The sequence below is a fragment of the Pan troglodytes genome, chromosome 8 (genome assembly GCF_028858775.2).
Source record: "Pan troglodytes isolate AG18354 chromosome 8, NHGRI_mPanTro3-v2.0_pri, whole genome shotgun sequence".
NCBI lineage: Eukaryota > Metazoa > Chordata > Mammalia > Primates > Hominidae > Pan > Pan troglodytes.
Window position 1 is genome coordinate 12,971,049 of NC_072406.2, and position 17,693 is coordinate 12,988,741.

At 36.1% G+C, this 17,693-nt stretch overlaps 1 protein-coding gene across 40 annotated transcripts in view; it reads left to right on the plus strand.

Moving 5' to 3' along the window:
• Positions 1-17,693, plus strand: part of ZMYND11 (zinc finger MYND-type containing 11) — a 124,439-nt gene that overhangs the window by 37,188 nt on the left and 69,558 nt on the right. For 39 of the 40 annotated variants that reach the window (XM_009457835.3, XM_016962520.4, XM_001136274.6 and 36 more), the window contains exon 2: positions 12,662-12,796. In XM_009457835.3, the coding sequence (XP_009456110.1) occupies positions 12,681-12,796 (116 nt within the window). In that variant the 5' untranslated portion in view covers positions 12,662-12,680. Of the gene's footprint in view, positions 1-12,659; positions 12,797-17,693 lie in introns of those variants that run through there. The other variant, XM_054660621.1, reaches the window with a different exon arrangement.

Sequence of the window (17,693 nt, forward strand, 5' to 3'; positions counted from 1 at the left end):
AAATTGAAAAGTCCTGAAATATCCTTTTGCTTTACTAGTATAACTAAAAAAGTAATTAAAAGATTTTTTAAAAGGTGAATAGAGAGTTCATAATGACCTGTTTTGCTATCAGGAACCTTGATCAATGTGTTACATAGCAGTATTTCCCATTCTTAATCTAATGTACTTTGATCCAAACAAACAAAAAGCTACCAGGAGATCCATTCTAAGGGCTCTGTATTGCCAGTTATCCATGTTCTATGCCTGCCACATATGGAAAGCATACAGCAGATTGATTATCTTGGGGGCTCTTGGGGCAGTATTATTGATCTTTACTTTTCTTAATACCTGGTAGTTAACCATTTATTATTATAGACTAGATTAATTTCTCCTCCTATTTTTAAAGTTTTTTTTAATGTGGCAAAATACACATAACATAGAATTTATTATCTTCATCATTTTTAGGAGTACAGTTTAGTGTATTTAAATGCATTTATAATGTGCAATTCTCACCATCATCCATCTCTGTGATTCTTCTTATTTTGTAAAACTTAAACTCTATACCCATTAAACAGTAACTCTTGATGCCCTCTGGCAACCAACAACTAATTTTTTAACATCTCAGGTTTGGCTGGGGAGAGTATTGAATCAGTAAGTATTTATTTAGCATCTACTTTATGGTAAAAGTTATTAGGGGCATGAAGAAGGTTTAAAATATGGGATGTTTTAAAAAACTGACAATACTGCTGGGCAGACAGTACTACATATGCAATAATTATATAGGAATCAATGATAACATGGAATTTATTATAATTATACCTTGTATATATGTAGCTTATACATGCAAGTTATAATGAAAATTGTGGGGCGCCAATAAAAGACCAAACACATTTAAAAAAACTAATGCTAGTATTGATAAGAATTTAATATATAATGCCAGGCATGGTGGTATGTGTACCTGTGGTCCCTTGGGAGGCTGAGGTAGGAGGATTACTTGAGCCCAGGAGAATGGAGTCCAGCCTGGGCAACATAGTAAGACTCTGTCTCTTAAAAGAAAATTTAACATATGATTAGGAATGTATCACATTTTGTTGGAGAAGAGAAAAATCCTTCAGTGAATCATACTAGTTCAGTGGTTGCTTCTTCAGGGAAACATTCTGTATTTTCATCTAATGCCACATTCAAAAAGTAATTCCATGGTTTCCAGCCTGGCATGTAAGGAGCTCATAAGTAACCGTGCTGTCCTAACAACAAGTAAAAAGCTGAACAAGCAAAAATAATAATAATAAACAAAACTCTTTTAGATCCATCAGGGAAGTGAAACCATGGGGCATACTGCTGCACCAAAAATTGGAGAGACAGATAGGTAGATATAAAGAATCGCAACTTACCGGAACACAAACCCACAGGGAAAAACCTCTGTGGAGATCAGTGCTGGAGTAGGAAAGGCTGAACCGTAATTGATGAATCGCTAGATGCCCAGTATGGACAACTCTGAGAGTTAGAAACTTCGGAGGGACCCAGTCACGGGGGAGGGCTGCCACAGTTTTGAGGTTTTTACCTCTAGGAGCTTGACCTCACAGTGAATATTGAAGAAAAATCTCCTTGTGCTTCTTGGAGCGGGAGGGGGAAAGGGATCATTTTGAAATATGCAAGAGCTTTCTGTTCTTAACAAAGCCTACCCTCAGGAGACATGGTATTACCAAAGCCTAACCTACCTGGGGGAAGGGAAATACCTAACTCCAGCCTACTGTAGCTTTCTACATGGGGAAAGGGAAATATACAGCTTCAACCCCCTCCAGTCATCCTGTCCCACATAAGGGGGGAAACTGTACAGCCCTGGTGAAGTTCACAGTCCAGTGGCACAGGCTGTCTAAAGATTGAATCTAATCATAGGACTAAGACGGCTTCCCTTCCCCACACCTTACACTATGTTATTAAAGTCCTATTTAGCAAGGTTCCTTTTACCCAGTACATAACGTTGACCTTTCAGCAAAAAATTACAAGGCCTACTAAAAAGCAAAAAACAACAGTGTGAAGAAACTGAACAAGCATCAGAACTAGAGTCAGATATGGCAGGAATGTTGGAGTAATCAGACCAGGGGTTATTAAAAACTATGATTAAAATGCTAAGAGTTTTAATGCCAAAACATGGGCAACAAGAATAAATGGACGATATAAGCATAGAGATGGAAATTCTAAGAAGGAATCAAGAAGTGCGAGAGATCAAAAACACTAACAGACCGTAAAAAGCCTTTGGTGGGCTTATCAGTAGACTGGACGTGACGAAGGAGAGAATCTCTGAATGTGAGCATATGACAACTAGAAATCTTCAGAACTGAAAAGCAGAGAGAGACAAGTCTGGGGAAAAAACCAATCAACAACAGAATATTCAAGAACTACACGAAAGCTATGAAAGATGTAATATATGTATAATGGGAATACCAGAAGGGAAGAAGGAGCGAAAGGGACAGAAGCAATATTTGAGTCAAAAATGCTTGACAATTTCACCAGTATCAGACACTAACCAAAGATCAAGGAAGTTCAGAAAACACCAAGCAGGCTAAATGGCAAAAATATTATACCTGAGCATACCATATTCAAATGTCAGAAAATTAAACTTGAAAGAATCCAGAGGAATAAACACTTTACCTATAGAGGAGCACAGTTAAGAATTACATCTGACTTTTCTTCAGAAACCATGCAAGCAGGACGAGTTGGAATGAAATAAACTGTTGAAAGAAAAAACCCCACCAACCTAGGATTCTGTATCCAGCAAAACTATATCTTTCATAAAAAGTAAAGATACAGACTTTCTCAGACAAAATTAAGGGAATTTTTTGCCTTGTAATAAATGTTAAAAAAAGTTCTTCAGAAAGAAGGCAAATTATTTCAGTTAGAAACCTGGATGTAGATGAAGAAAGGAAGGCCATTCAAGAAGGAATAAGGAAATGTAAAATAAAAATTTTTTCTTCCTACTAACAGATAATTTTTTTGAAACAATAATAGTAACTGTGTATTTGATTATGTATGTGCGCATGTGTGTGTGTGTGTGTGTGTGTGCATGTGCACGTGCTTATGGGTAAGTAAAATGAATGACAGTTTATGTGTAAGTAAAATGAATGACAGTTTATAAGTGAAATGGCACAAGGGACTAGAGGGAAGAATTCAGAATATTTTGTTGCTATAAGGTACTTGCACTGCCCATGAACAGTATAATGTTATTCGAAAGTGGACTTGGGTTAATTGTAATGTATGTTGCAAACTCTAGGGAAACCACTACAAATAGTAAAGCAAGAAGTATAATTGATGTGATAAGAAAGGAGAGAAAATTGAATTGCATAGAATGCTCAACTAAAACCACAAAAGGTAGAAAAAGTGTGGAAGACAGAAATAAGAATAACAGAGTCAACCAATAGAACATAGTGACAAACATGGTAGATATTAATCTAACTGTATTAATAATCACTTGAAATATGGCCTAAACACAGCCATTAAAAGACAGAGATTGTGAGAGTGGGTCAAAAAAGTCAACCCAACAATATCTTGACTGCCAGAAACCCACTTTAAATATACAGATTGAAGAGATAAAGAATATAGCATGGTAACACTAATGAAAAGAAAACCAGAATAGCTATATCAGTTTCAGACAAAGGACTTCAGAGGTAGGGAAGTTATAAGGGATAAAGGTGGGCAGTACATAATGATAAAGGAGTCAATATTCTAAGAAGGCATAACAGTGCTTAATGTGTATGCACCTAACAACCAAGCATCAGAATATATGACACAAAAACTGATAGAACTGCAAGGAGAAATAAATGAATCCACGACTATAGTTGGAGATATCAATACGCCTCTTGCAAAAATAGATTGATCTAGCAGGCACAAAGTTGGTAAGGACGTAGTTGAACTCAAAAACATCAATCAACGGAATATAATTGACATCTATAGATTACATTATTCAATAATAGCAGATCACACGTTCTTCTGAAGGTCACACAGAACATTCACCAACATAGACCACATTCGATGCCATAAAACAGACCTTAATAAACTTAATAGAAATAATATATCTGCTGTCAGACCACAGTGGAATGAAGATTGAAATTAATAACAGAAAGATAGCTGGGAAATCCCCAAATATATTGAGATTAAACACACACTTCTGAATAACAGGGCTCAAAGAATAAATCTTGAGGAACTTTTAAATATTTGCAACTAAATGAGAATAAAAATAGTTTATCAAAATCACATGATCTTACCAACAGATACAGAAGGAGAATTTGACAAAACCCAACATTCTTTCATAAAAACTTCCAAGAAACTAGGAATAAAAGGGAGCTTCCTTGACTTGTTAAAGAATATCTTTACAAACCCTACAGCTAACATCATACTTAATGGTAAGGAACTTGAAGCTTTTCCATTAAGATCAGGAACAAGGCAAGAATGTCCCCTCACCACACTGCCTTTCAACGTCATATAGGAAGTCCTAGCTGTCTTACTCTATTCCTGCTGCTGTAACAAAATACCACAGACTGGGTAATTTATAAATAACAGAAGTTTATTTCTCACAGTTCTGCATGCTGGGGAGTCCAAGATCAAAACCATCAGCAGATTCAGTGTCTGGTAAGGGTTACTCTGCTTCCAAGATGATACTTTATTGCTGTGTCCTCACATGGCAGAAGAGATGGAATGGCCAGGCAGGTCTCTGAAGCCTCTTTTATAAGGGCATTAATCCCATTCATGAGGGCAGAGCCCCCATGGCCCAATCACCTCCCAGAGTCTCCACGTCGTAATGCCGTCACCTTGGGGTTTAATTTCCCACAGGAATTTTGGAGAAACGAAAACATTCAAACTGCAGTACTAGCTAATGCAATAAGATAATAAACAGAAATAAGAAGCAAATAGATTGGGAAGAAAGAAATAAAACTGTCTTTGTTGACAGATGACATGATCATTTATATAGCAAATCCAAAAGAATTAACAAAAACACTCCTGGAACTACTAAGTGGTTATAGCCAAGTTGCAGGATATGAGGGTAATATACAAAAATCTATCACTTTCCTATTTATCAGCAATGAACAAGTGTAATGTGAAATTGAAAGCATATTATCATTTACATTAGTACCCCTGAAATGAAATGCTTAGGTAGAAATCTAATAAATTGTGGACAAGATGTATATCAGGAAGACTGCAGAGCTCTGATGATAGAGATAAAAGATTAAATAAATGATGAGATATTCCATGTTCATGGATAGGAAAACAATATTGTCAAGATGTCCATTCTTCCCACTTTTATGTATAGATTCATGTAGTCTCAATCAGAATTCCAGCAAGTTATTTCATGGATATCAACAAACTGATTCTAAAGTTTATATGCAGAGACAAAATACCCAAAATAGTCATCATACTATTGAAGGACAAAGTCTGAGGACTGATACTATCTGACTTAAAGACTTACTGTAAACTTTAGTGACCAAGACAATGTGGCATTGGTGACAGGACAAATAGATGGATGGAACAGAATAGAGAACCCAGAAATACTCACATAAATACAGTCAGTTCAACTTTTACCAAGGAGCAGAGGCAATACATTGGAGCAAAAAATAGCCCTGAGGAAATGGTGCTGGAACAAATGGACATCCACTTTCAGAAAAAAAAAAAAAAAAAGAAAAAAGAGAAGAATCATCTAGGCAAAGACCTTACATCCCTCACAAAAATTAACTGAAAATGGATCAGATACCTAAATGTAAAATACAAAACTGTAAAACTCTTAGGCAATAGCATAGGAGGAAACCTAGATTACCTTTTGTGTGGTGATAATGTTTTAGGTACAACAGCAAAGGCATGATCCATGAAGGAGAGAATTGATAAGCTGGACTTCGTTAAAATTTAATACTTTTGTTCTGTCAAAGATAATGTCAAGAAATTGTGATGACAGGCTACAGACTGGGAGAAAATACTTGCAAAAGACACATCTGATAAAGGACCATCAAGCAAAACATACAAAGAACATCTAACATTAAATAATAAGAAAATGAAGAACATGTTCTAGAAATGGACAGAAGGGCAAAGGTGGGAGGATCACTTGAGGCCCAGAATTGGAGACCAACCTGGGTAACATAGCGTAATCCTGCCTCTCCAAAACATTAACAAATAAAACATGAGCAGGGCATGGTGGTGCATGCCTGTAGTCCTAGCTACTCTAGAGTCTAAGGAGGATCGCTTGAGCCCAGGAATTTGAGGTTATAGTTAGCTTTGACTGCACTTCAGACTGGGTGACAGAGTGAGACCCTGTTTCAAAAATACTAAAAAAAAAATTTTTTTAAGGGCAAAAGACCTGGCTGGACACCTCACCAAAGAAATACAGATGACACATAAACATATGAAAATACATTCAATATCATATATCATTAGGGAATTAAAAATTAAAACATCAATGAGCTATTACCACATACTTATAAGAATGGCCCAGATGCAAAACACTGACAATACCAAATGTTGATGAGGATGTGGAACAACAGAAGTGCTCAGTCATTGCTGGTGGAAGTGCAAAATGGTCAGGTCACTTGGGAAGACAGTTTGGCAGGTTGTTATACAACTGAACATTTTCTAACCATACGAACCAGCAGCTACACTCCTTGGTATTTACCCTTATGAATTGAAAACTTATGTGCACATAAAAACATGCACATGGATGTTTATAGCAGCTTTGTTTTGATTGCCAAAACTTGGAAGCAACCTTTCCTGGAGTAGGTGAATGGATGAACTGTGTTATATGCAGCCAGTGGAATGTTATTCAGTACTAAAAAGTAACAGTCTATCATGCCATAAAAAGCTATGGAGGAAACTTAATGCATATTACTAAGTGAAGGAGGCCAACCTGAAAAGGCCACATACTGTATGATTCCAACTCTGTGACATCTTGGAAAAGGCAAAACTATGGAGACAGTAGTAAAAAGACCAGTGGTTGCCAAGGGTTAGGGAAGGAAGGGATGAATAGGTGGAGCACAGACAATTTTTAATTCAGTGGAACTATTCTGTATGGGTACTACAGTGGCACATGCTTGTCATTCATACATTGGTCAGAACCCAAGGGCACTACAGTGGCACATGCTTGTCATTCATTCATTGGTCAAAACCCATGGGCACTACAGTGGCACATGCTTGTCATTCATACATTGGTCAAAACCCAAGGGCACTACAGTGGCACGTGCTTGTCATTCATACATTGGTCAAAACCCATGGGCACTACAGTGGCACATGCTTGTCATTCATACATTTGTCAAAACCCAAGGGCACTACAGTGGCACGTGCTTGTCATTCATACATTGGTCAGAACCCATGGGCACTACAGTGGCACATGCTTGTCATTCATTCATTGGTCAAAACCCATGGGCACTACAGTGGCACATGCTTGTCATTCATACATTGGTCAAAACCCAAGGGCACTACAGTGGCACGTGCTTGTCATTCATACATTGGTCAAAACCTATGTGCACTACAGTGGCACGTGCTTGTCATTCATACATTGGTCAAAACCCAAGGGCACTACAGTGGCACATACTTGTCATTCATTCATTGGTCAAAACCCAAGGGCACTACAGTGGCACGTGCTTGTCATTCATACATTGGTCAAAACCCATGGGCATTACAGTGGCACATGCTTGTCATTCATACATTGGTCAAAACCCATGAGTACTACAGTGGCACATGCTTGTCATTCATACATTGGTCAGAACCCATGGAATGTACAACACCAAGAGTGAACCCTAATGTATACTGTGGACCTTGGGTCATAATGATATGTCAGTGTAGGTTTGTTGATTTTTAACAAATGTATTGCTCTGGTGTGGGATGTTGATAATAGGGGGGGCTGTGCATGTGCATTTGTGGGGCCAGGGAGTATGTGGGAACTCTGTATTTTCCACTCAGTTTTGCTGTGAACTTAAAATTGCTCTAAAAAATAAAGTTTACTAATCATAATTTTAAAAAAGTAATTCTCCCCAGCAGTTTGCGAGGCCTAGGTGGGCGGATCACCTGAGGTCAGGAGTTCAAGACCAGCCTGGCCAACATGGCGAAACCCCGTCTCTACTAAAAATACAAAAATTACCCAGCTGTGGTGGCGCACGCCTGTAATCCTAGCTACAACGGGAGGCTGATGCAGGAGAATCACTTGAACCTGGGAGGTGGAGGTTGCAGTGAGCCGAAATCACACCAGTGCACTCCAGCCTGGGTGACAAGAGCGAAACTCCGCCTCAAAAAATAAAAAACAAAAATAAAAAACTACAAAATATAATTGCGTATTTTTCTGATTTGAGTGTAGAAGGACTTCTGATCACAAAAGCAATGATAAAGGAATACATAGCTAGATTTCAGTAAAATTGTATTTAATATTTATTAAGAGGCAAAGAGAAAAGCATTGTATGGATAAACCTAATATAAAAATTAATATATAAATGGGAAAATGGTATGAATAGACAATGAAAAATAATTTAAAAGTGCTAATACACTTTGGGGAAAAGTAATAATATTTGATGCAAATATTTGAAAACATTTTATGCAGTATACTGATAAAAAACCTGAACCTACCACCAGAAGTAAAAATCGAACCTATTTGGTGTTTTGAATTTTCATACTGTGCTCCTCCATCTCTCTTCCCTGCCCCCTCAACTGTTCTTGTTAACTATTGTGTTTATCGTTTCCTTAAAGCAGTTTTCACAAATATGTATATATCACCAAGCAACGTCTTGTTTAATTTTGCTTATTCTTAAGTTTTTTTCTGACGTGTTTTCTCCTTTATTCTCCCTTTTGCCCTCACCCCAGTTTGTGTAGAAGTAGTGTGGATATAAAATGACACTTCTGTAGACTGAGGAGATTGCAGTACATCTGGATTTGTTGGGATAGAGAATATCAGTATCACCTAGGGGCTTATTAAAGTTACTCAGAAGTTTTTGCTACTTTTTATTTTTTTTTTTAACTACAGGCTTCTTGAGAATCATGGTCTACTTTTACCAAAAGGAGCCTGTAATATTCCTCAAATGTGTTGGAGCAGAACAAAGATTGAAGACTGTATTAATGATCTCTACAAAGAGTCTTCTGATCTTTCTTTTTGATGTCTCAATCTTTGATAAAACATAAATGAAGGTTCACTCTGGGCTCTTGTTATTTACATAACAGCTGAAAAAAGTGAATTTAATAATTTTATATTGAAGGTTTAGTATGTTCAAAATTGCTAGGCACCTTGAAAAACATGAGTTATAAAAATGAATAAGATGTATCTTGTCTTAGTTGAATTAAAACAATTCTTTTGAGGAATTTTGTACAAAATACTTTTGTACAAAAGCAATACATTTGTAAGAGATGTATAAACAAATTGGTATTAGAATACAGAAGACAATTGAGTTTTATTTGGTTTGGTTCCAGGAGAAAAGCCTGGTCAGGGAAAATTGCATTAAAGTAGATCCTAGAAAGGACAGGGAAATTTTTAATAATTGGTAAGGGGCAGGGGAGAACATTCCAGGGAGAGAGAACTGCATAAACAAAGAGATGGAGGTGTGAAGTTTGGGAGCATAATTGGGAACCGTGAGCAGTAATGCAATGTGCACTCAGATAAGGATGGACTGTAAGATTTGGTTTGGCCATATCAACAAGGACCTTAAGTAATCAGCTCTCTGTACCCAGGATTCTAAGACTTTCTTTTTATTGATGAACACTCAAATTGCTGTTCTTTTCTTATATCTAGTCACATCACTAGTCATGTACTGGATGAGAGAAGGATTTTTGTCCGTTTTGCTTATTGCTATATCCCTAGAGCATAGAAGAGCACCTGGTGTGTAACATGCATATATGAATTATATGTTAAATGAGTGAATGAATTTAGATTTCATAAGAAAGGATAATTTATGGTTGCACTTTAAAGAGATCTTGCCTCCATGGGTCAAGTTGTTTTTGGTACCTTTGTAATATGCCTCAAACTTCATTGTATTTCTCTCACTTGGATTGGTCTTTCCCTGGCATTTTTTGCAATGTTCTACGTGGGCTCTTATAACTAATGATCATCCTCCTTATAGTGTACCTGTATTACAAGGTATGTTTATTTTCTGTGACTTGATTCAGGTAGTTCTCAAAATCTTTGATTTTTAACTTTACACCTGTTTTTCTGAGATGTAGCATTGCTTCATTCTTTAATCTTGATTTTAATCATTTCTAGGAATCTGTGACATCACTTTTAGAGTTTCTGCTACTTAGTCCCCACTACATTCTTCTGGTTATGTTATATAAATAGTTACATTTACTATTTATTATGGTATTATTTTAAAATGTTAGCTTTGCTGTTAAATTTAACATTTTACATTTTACAGCTTTGCCATATTTTTTATAGTTCTGAGTAAATTATTCATATTCTTACATATCATGAATTGTGAAAAAAAATTTACAAGTTGACTTGTTACCTATACCTATTTGTATTATTCTTCAGTGTTTGCTCTAGAAATTATAATATGCATCCTTAATTTACAATAGCCTCCCTTGAATTAATATAATACTACTTGCGTAAAATATAGGAAATTTATAATAATATATTTTTGCTTACTCCCACTTCCCTTCCTTTGTGCTTTGGTTGTTATATATTTTATTTCTACGTGTGTTATAAGCCTAATGACATCTATCAATTATTTTTATCTTTGCTTTAAACTGCCAATTATCTTTTAAAGAAATTAAGAAAGGGAAAAATTGGCTTTTACATTTTCCTACATATTTACCATTTTGCGGAGTTCCTCATCTCTTTCTGCTGAAATTTTACCTCAGCGAGAAGTAGTGTCTCCCTTGTCTGAATTTTTATAGCACATATTGTGGACCATTTATATGTCATATGACCTTACAGTTAGTTCCATATACATGTCAAATTTCCTCTGCCAGTTTTAGATTATTTTTTTGGCAAGGGTCGCTGTTTATACAGTTTTAACTACTTCATTGTGTGTAGCACAGTGCCTTAGATAAAGTGGACACCTGTATATATTTTTAACTATGTAAGAATGAGTGAAACTTTATTTATCTGAGTATTTATATAATCTCACAGGATTGAGTTGTATTATTACAGTTCACCATTAGATGTCACTTTCTGACATATGTTAAATCCTTACCAATGAATTCCTTCCATTAAGGCATATCAGATTCTGAAAGTTCGTGCTCCAACACAAGTGCACTTAAACAGATAAATTTTTGTACGTTTAAAAGTGATTACTGTCTAAAATGGAAGTGTTCCTAAGTTATAATTTTTATATTTTCATTATGTATAAATTTATACAGAACCAACTGATTTTCCTAAAGTTTTCTTTAGAACTTGAATACTGGTATTGTTTTTGACTTATTTGCTCTGTGGAGCAGCTTGGAACTATTAGAAGTAATAGTGTGAGACTATTCAGGAATACCTTTAAACATGTTCAAAATGTATTCTGATGGTGGTGTAATTCTGAAAGACATCTTATTTTAGGAGCCTGACTGACCCAGTTTTCTCAGGTTTTGATAGCAACTATAGAGTTTATTTGTGTTTGCCTGAGAAAGGAGGGGAACTGAGTAGGCTGTGAAGAAACACAGAGGTAGAGAAAAAGGAGATTCCTGTGGCTGTCTTGGCCAGTCATGGAACACAGCAAAGTGCTTCCCTCCCTCATTCTCTAAACTTAAAAGATAGGAAAGGGCAGGTCAAGGAGATTTCAGCAATCTCAGAAGGCTTAATGTTCACTGTATATTTAAGAACCTAGATTTTAAACTCAGCATGATAACATGTATGATCTAGAGAGATGTTTCAGTGCGTCCCCAATGCTAGGATTCATGACAAACGCTTACCAGATTCCTACAAACACGTCTCTCCATGCTGAGTTAAGAGAATCCTCTCTGTGATACCACTGCTCTCCGGACATCCAGGGTTTAACCTCTTTTCTTTCCCCATCTTGCCAGGAGACAGCAGGAAAATTATTGGGAGGTGGGAGGTGTGGTGGCAGTTTTCTTCAATTCATCTGGAATACTAAAATTTGAGTAAAATAACAATGCTGTTTCCTAATAGTGTAATAAGTACCCCCAAAACTTACACCTAATCCAAGAATGTTACCATTCTTCATGATTTGTGACCTTCGAGTGTTCTGTCCCTCAACCTTTCACATCTCATTCCAGGAGTAACTTTCTTATATTTAATGTTCATGGTTTGATTTAAAATAATATTGTTTTCATATATCTACGTATGTATATAAAATTTGATTTTTAAGCCATGATTATAATAAACCAAAGTACCAATTAGAATATTTAAATTCCATTTTGTATTGATCAAATTACAAACAACGCGATGTCAACAAATGAAGTTTTATCTTGGAGTATTTCTGTGTTTTAGAATAAACTTAAATGCATTTTCTAAAAGTGTATTGGTATGAAGTGACCAGTTATCCTTCTTGGGATAACCTTTTTAACTTTTTGGCTTTTAGAATGTCATTCTTCATGATGTAATGAAATGAATGATACTTTATATGAAGTAACTGGTGATGTGGATGGTAGAAAAAAATAGAAAGTGGGCAATACTACATACTAAGTATAATCAATAGTTGAGAGGTCCTGATAATGTTACTCACTTATACTGATAATTCATTTTGTAATCTGTTTTTTCCCCTTATGTTTTTGTTTATTACTGCAGCTAAAGAAGTAAACAGGTCATGGCACGTTTAACAAAAAGACGACAGGCGGATACAAAAGCTATCCAGCATCTTTGGGCAGCCATTGAGATTATACGGAACCAGAAGCAGATTGCCAACATTGACCGTATTACAAAGTAAGTAAATTTAGACACAAATATCTCTGTAAAATGTCGTAGAAGACTTTGGGGGAAAGGCCAAAAAAATTTTTATCTGTTATGCTAATCAACATATATTACAAAGAACTGAAGACACTTTTTGCTTTGCAGGAGTATTATTAGAAAAACAAACACAGAAACATACACAAACAACTTGTGTTTAGAAGTTTCATAGAAAAATTAGATAAGGAAAATATCACTATATACTATTTATAATAGTTTTTTAGTTAACCAAATTTTTAACTCTATTTATTGATTTATTTATTTTGAGACGGAGTCTCATTCTGTTGCCCAGGCTGGAGTGTGGTGACCCGATCTCAGCTCATGGCAACCTCCGCTTCCCGGGTTCAAGTGATTCTCCAGCCTCAGCCTCCCAAGTAGCTGGGATTACAGGCACCCGCCACCACGCCCAGCTAATTTTTTGTATTTTTAGTTGAGAGAGGGTTTCACCATGTTGGCCAGGCTGATCTCAAACTCCTGACCTCGTGATTCGCCCACCTTGGCATCCCAAAGTGCTGGGATTTACAGGCGTGAGCCACTGCACCTGGCCAGAGATTCTTTTATTAAAAACACCTTTAGTGAATCACTTTTATGTAGCGAAGCTATCTAAAAACAGTCTACTGTTCATTACTAATTTTAACATAGGATAGGCATGGTATGTGTAGTAAGAAACATCTTACTACTTTATAGCCCACTAACAGAATTTTTAACAATTTCCTTCTGTATTTTAGAAATCATGTTAAATAAACATTCAGTTTTAAAGAAGAAAATTGTCCACCCCCATCCCCTAGTTTCTCATGCTATTTATATGGGTAGACAGATTCAGGATACCAAAAAAAAAAAAAAAAAAAAAAAATCAAAGTACCTTATGAAGCTTCTATTTACATGTTGTATGCTAATTATAAGGGAGTCTTCAATTAGGAACTTTGTTTTGTTTTGTTTCTCTGGCTATTCTTAAAGAAATAAAGCTAAATTTATCTTTTTTAAGTGTTTGGAATTTTAAAAATAATTTAGAGAAAATTTCTTGATACTTTTCACATTCTTTAGATGCTATGGGTAGAAATGGAGAATGGGAGTAATTTACAAAACTCACTTAAATAAATGCTTTTTTTGGCCTTTATTAATAAGTAATATATTGAGTTCCATGTATTTTTGTCCTTTCCCTGTATGCTGGTGAAGAAGATTACAAAGGCTACTTAACGATGGGCTCAGTGGCTCATGCCTGTAATCCCAGCACTTCAGCAGGCCAAGGCTGGTGGATCGCCTGAGCTCAGGAGTTTGAGACCAGCCTGGCCAACATGGTGAAACCCCGTCTCTGCCAAAAATACAAAAATTAGCCTGGTGTGGTGGTGCACACCTGTGGTCCCAACCACTCAGGAGGCTGAGGTGGGAGAATCACTTGAGCCTGGGAGGCAGAGGTTGCAGTGAGCCGAGGCAAGGCCACTGCACTCCAACCTGGGTAACAGTGAGACCCCCGTCTCACAACAAAACAACAAAGACAACCAAAGGCTACTTAAGAGGGAAGAAAAAAGGAGATAGAGAAGGGGTGAGGATATATGTGGCTCCAATTCTGTACTCGCCTTTGTGGTATTTTAAAGCTATGTACAACTCCTTGCTCCTATAAGATAGTAGAAGAAAAAAAAAAGATAATACTATGTGAACAATAAGAATAAAATAAATAGTACATTATTTTAATTATTATGCTTTTAAATAAAGCACATAATTTGGGGTATGATAACTAAATGCAAATGATGTTGATGTAAAACATTTTTAAAAAACTCAGAGTACAAAACAGTATTTTCTTATGGTTGAGATTTTTAAAAAACCATCCTTTACATAAAAATTGCTTAGAGAAGAATGTTTAAATAAAATACTTTTCTTTGGATTCAGCTTTTTAAATTAAAATCATGTAAACATGACAGCCGTTTCAGTTTTTCAGATGACCTTTGTTCATCTGTAGCATGTTTCTCTAGAAGCTTTAGGGACATTTCTCTAAGCAGCTATCAGAATCTCCCAGTGTGAATGTTGCTGTTAGACTGTGACCACCTTCTAATCTGGGAGTAAGAGAATTAACTCCCACCGTAATGGGTGGCAGATACCTGTTGGATTATTACAACACGTGTGTGTACATGTATACACATGTTAAACTGTAGTAAAAGACATGGAGATTAACAGGATTGCCTGCATCTCATTTTGCATTATGTATTATTGATAAGCATTCTTTTCTCTCCTTTCTTCATCAGCATAGCCTTAACTGATGCCAAGGCTTATTTTTCTTCATGTTGTAAGGTCCATAGTTTTACAATTAAATATGAATAAATTTATTTACCTACCAGATAGTCTTGGTTTTTATTAGTCTCATCTAAAGATGAAAAAGAAAAAGAAAGAATCAGAGGTTAAGTGCTTAAGACTGGGTCCCAGTGTTTCCTCTTCCTCATCTCATCTGAGAGGTACGCCATGTTTATTTTTATTATGTGGCTCACATCAGAGCATCCTGTACTTCCTTCATAACATTAATCACATTTGTCATTGTTTCCCTGCTAGACAGCTCCAAGAAAGAACTGTCTAGAAAATTGCCTAACCCGGCCAGTGCCTTTGCTTCTTGGCTAATATTAATTTCCTTGTTTGTTAAACTTGCCTAAGGTAAGTTAGGAAGTAGCATTGCATTATGGCAGGAAGTCAGATCTTTTGCTCTAAAGCCTAATACTCCTATTCTGTACTCTCGATAGGTAAATACTTTTCAAGCCTTAGATTCATTTTCAATCAAGTCGCTCTGCTTAGTCAAGTCCGAACATAAAGATAATCTTTTAAACTTTGCAGATATCTTAAGGTACTGAAGGCTGTAGTAGGGTTACTGTCAAGAATGCATGTTAGTCATTAAGTTTCATTTCTTATTTTGACTGATGAGTGACGCCATTATAAAAAAAGCTACATGGTTTTTGTCAAGCATTAAAAGTTGTGGGCTTTGGGGTGACTGGCTCTTAGCCTGGTACACCCTAAACACTCTAGTTTACTTCTGTATAATGGTTTAGTTGTGCTTGCTTTTGTTCTTTTAATCTCTAGGTTTCTCTTCTTTTTTGTTGTTGGTTTTTTTTTTTTTTTTTTGGAACTGATTGAAGAAACCTGGCCATTGGTTGTGATTTTTCCATAGTCCGGCTTTTGCCGATTGCATCCCTGTAGTCTAGTTTAACCTGTTGCTCAGTCCTTTTTATTTCATGGAGATTGATAGCTGCATCTGGTGGCTTGGGGGAGGGGGCAAGACTATTCCTTGGGAGTGGTGTGTTCTACCATCAGGACACACATGATGTCAGTTGTTTCTCATTTTGTGATGTACATAGCAATTGACGCTAGATCCAGGAACTCATTAAGGACTGCCAAATGATAATCATCCAATCTATCTTTCCTTTTCTAACTGGACTGCTTCTCTAAGGACATAGCTTCCCATCATCTGCTATTTGGTTACCATGTGGTATGGTTCATATGGGAAAAGTAGAATAATTCATTCTCTTTATGTATTTAGCAGTTTTAAAAATAGGATCCTTTAATGGTAACCAATTAGATTTAAAAACAAATTGCCCTTTGGAATTCATGCCTTTAATTACATTTCATATATTTCAGTCCATTTTCGACATACCCCTTATTGATGCTATCTTTGACCAGTTGGAGCCTGTGCAGTGCTGGCTCCTGAACTACTTTCTGCTTGTTATGAACAAGATGTTTTGGGATCCTCTTGTACATATCCTGCCCCAGGCCTGGAACCATTGATTTCTCCCAGGTGCTCTGGTTTCTTTTAGTTGTAAAATGTATTTTAAGAGCACCTCCTGGCTACTCAGTGTTGCTACTGGTGGGTCTGTCTTTCTAGGCCTTTGGACAGAGTTATGAAATGCACATACTTTTAAAAGATAAAAACACCTCCTGAGTTCATGCTGATATTTTCCATTGAACTTTGTGGCTACTGGGTTTTATTTACTTAACTCTTCTATCTAAAATCTTTATCTACTTTCTGACATGGTAAGAATCATGGTTCTCAGGGACATCATCTGTGATAAAATTTTAGAATCTCGTGTAGTCAGTTATTTTATGCAACATTAAATACACAGCTATTAGAATAAGAAAATCTTAAATATTCTATATACTATGTATAGTTATGATTATGTTATTATTTTCTTATCTACACACATCCTTATTTAGTTTGGAGCCTCTCTTAGTATGTTGGATCTTCTTTTCCTGTCTTCTGTATTTGTACTTTTTAATTCTTTTCATCTTTTTTCTTTTTGATTTTTAGTATTTTTCCTTCACTGCAACCTCTTTTTATGTAACATTATCTGGTGTATATTCATTTTTGTGTACCCTCTAATTTAGACTTCACTTCTGAAGTGATTTTTTTTCCATTTACTTCAAATGTTTAACTCAGAATTCTGACTTTTTCTTCTGATTTATAGCTTGTTTACCTTATATCATTTTCTTCATATCTTTTCTCATGTGTTGAGACCGTAGATTCTAGCTTCCTTCTGTTTTGTCGGCTTGTCTTTCTGGCACGTTTCTAACCATCAGGGTGTCATTCTGCTGCGTGTGCTATAGTCCTCTCTGTTGGTCATTCTTAGGTGAAATCACTTTCCCTAAACTTGTGGCAGGGCAGAGTGGTTCTGAATACTCTTTCCAGATTTATGGCTCTAAAGTTCTCCGTATGCCATGTTTATGAAGTGGTAAAAATAGAGCCTAATTTTTCCTGAGATTTCCTAGGTTTTTCTCCATCTTTTCCCCGTTTTTTTTTTTTGTGTGTGTGGAATCACCTTTTCTTATACTTAGGGTCTTTTCAACTGACTGCAGTAGTAGTTGTTACTTTTATTCGTAGCCTTTCTCTGTAATACCGGGC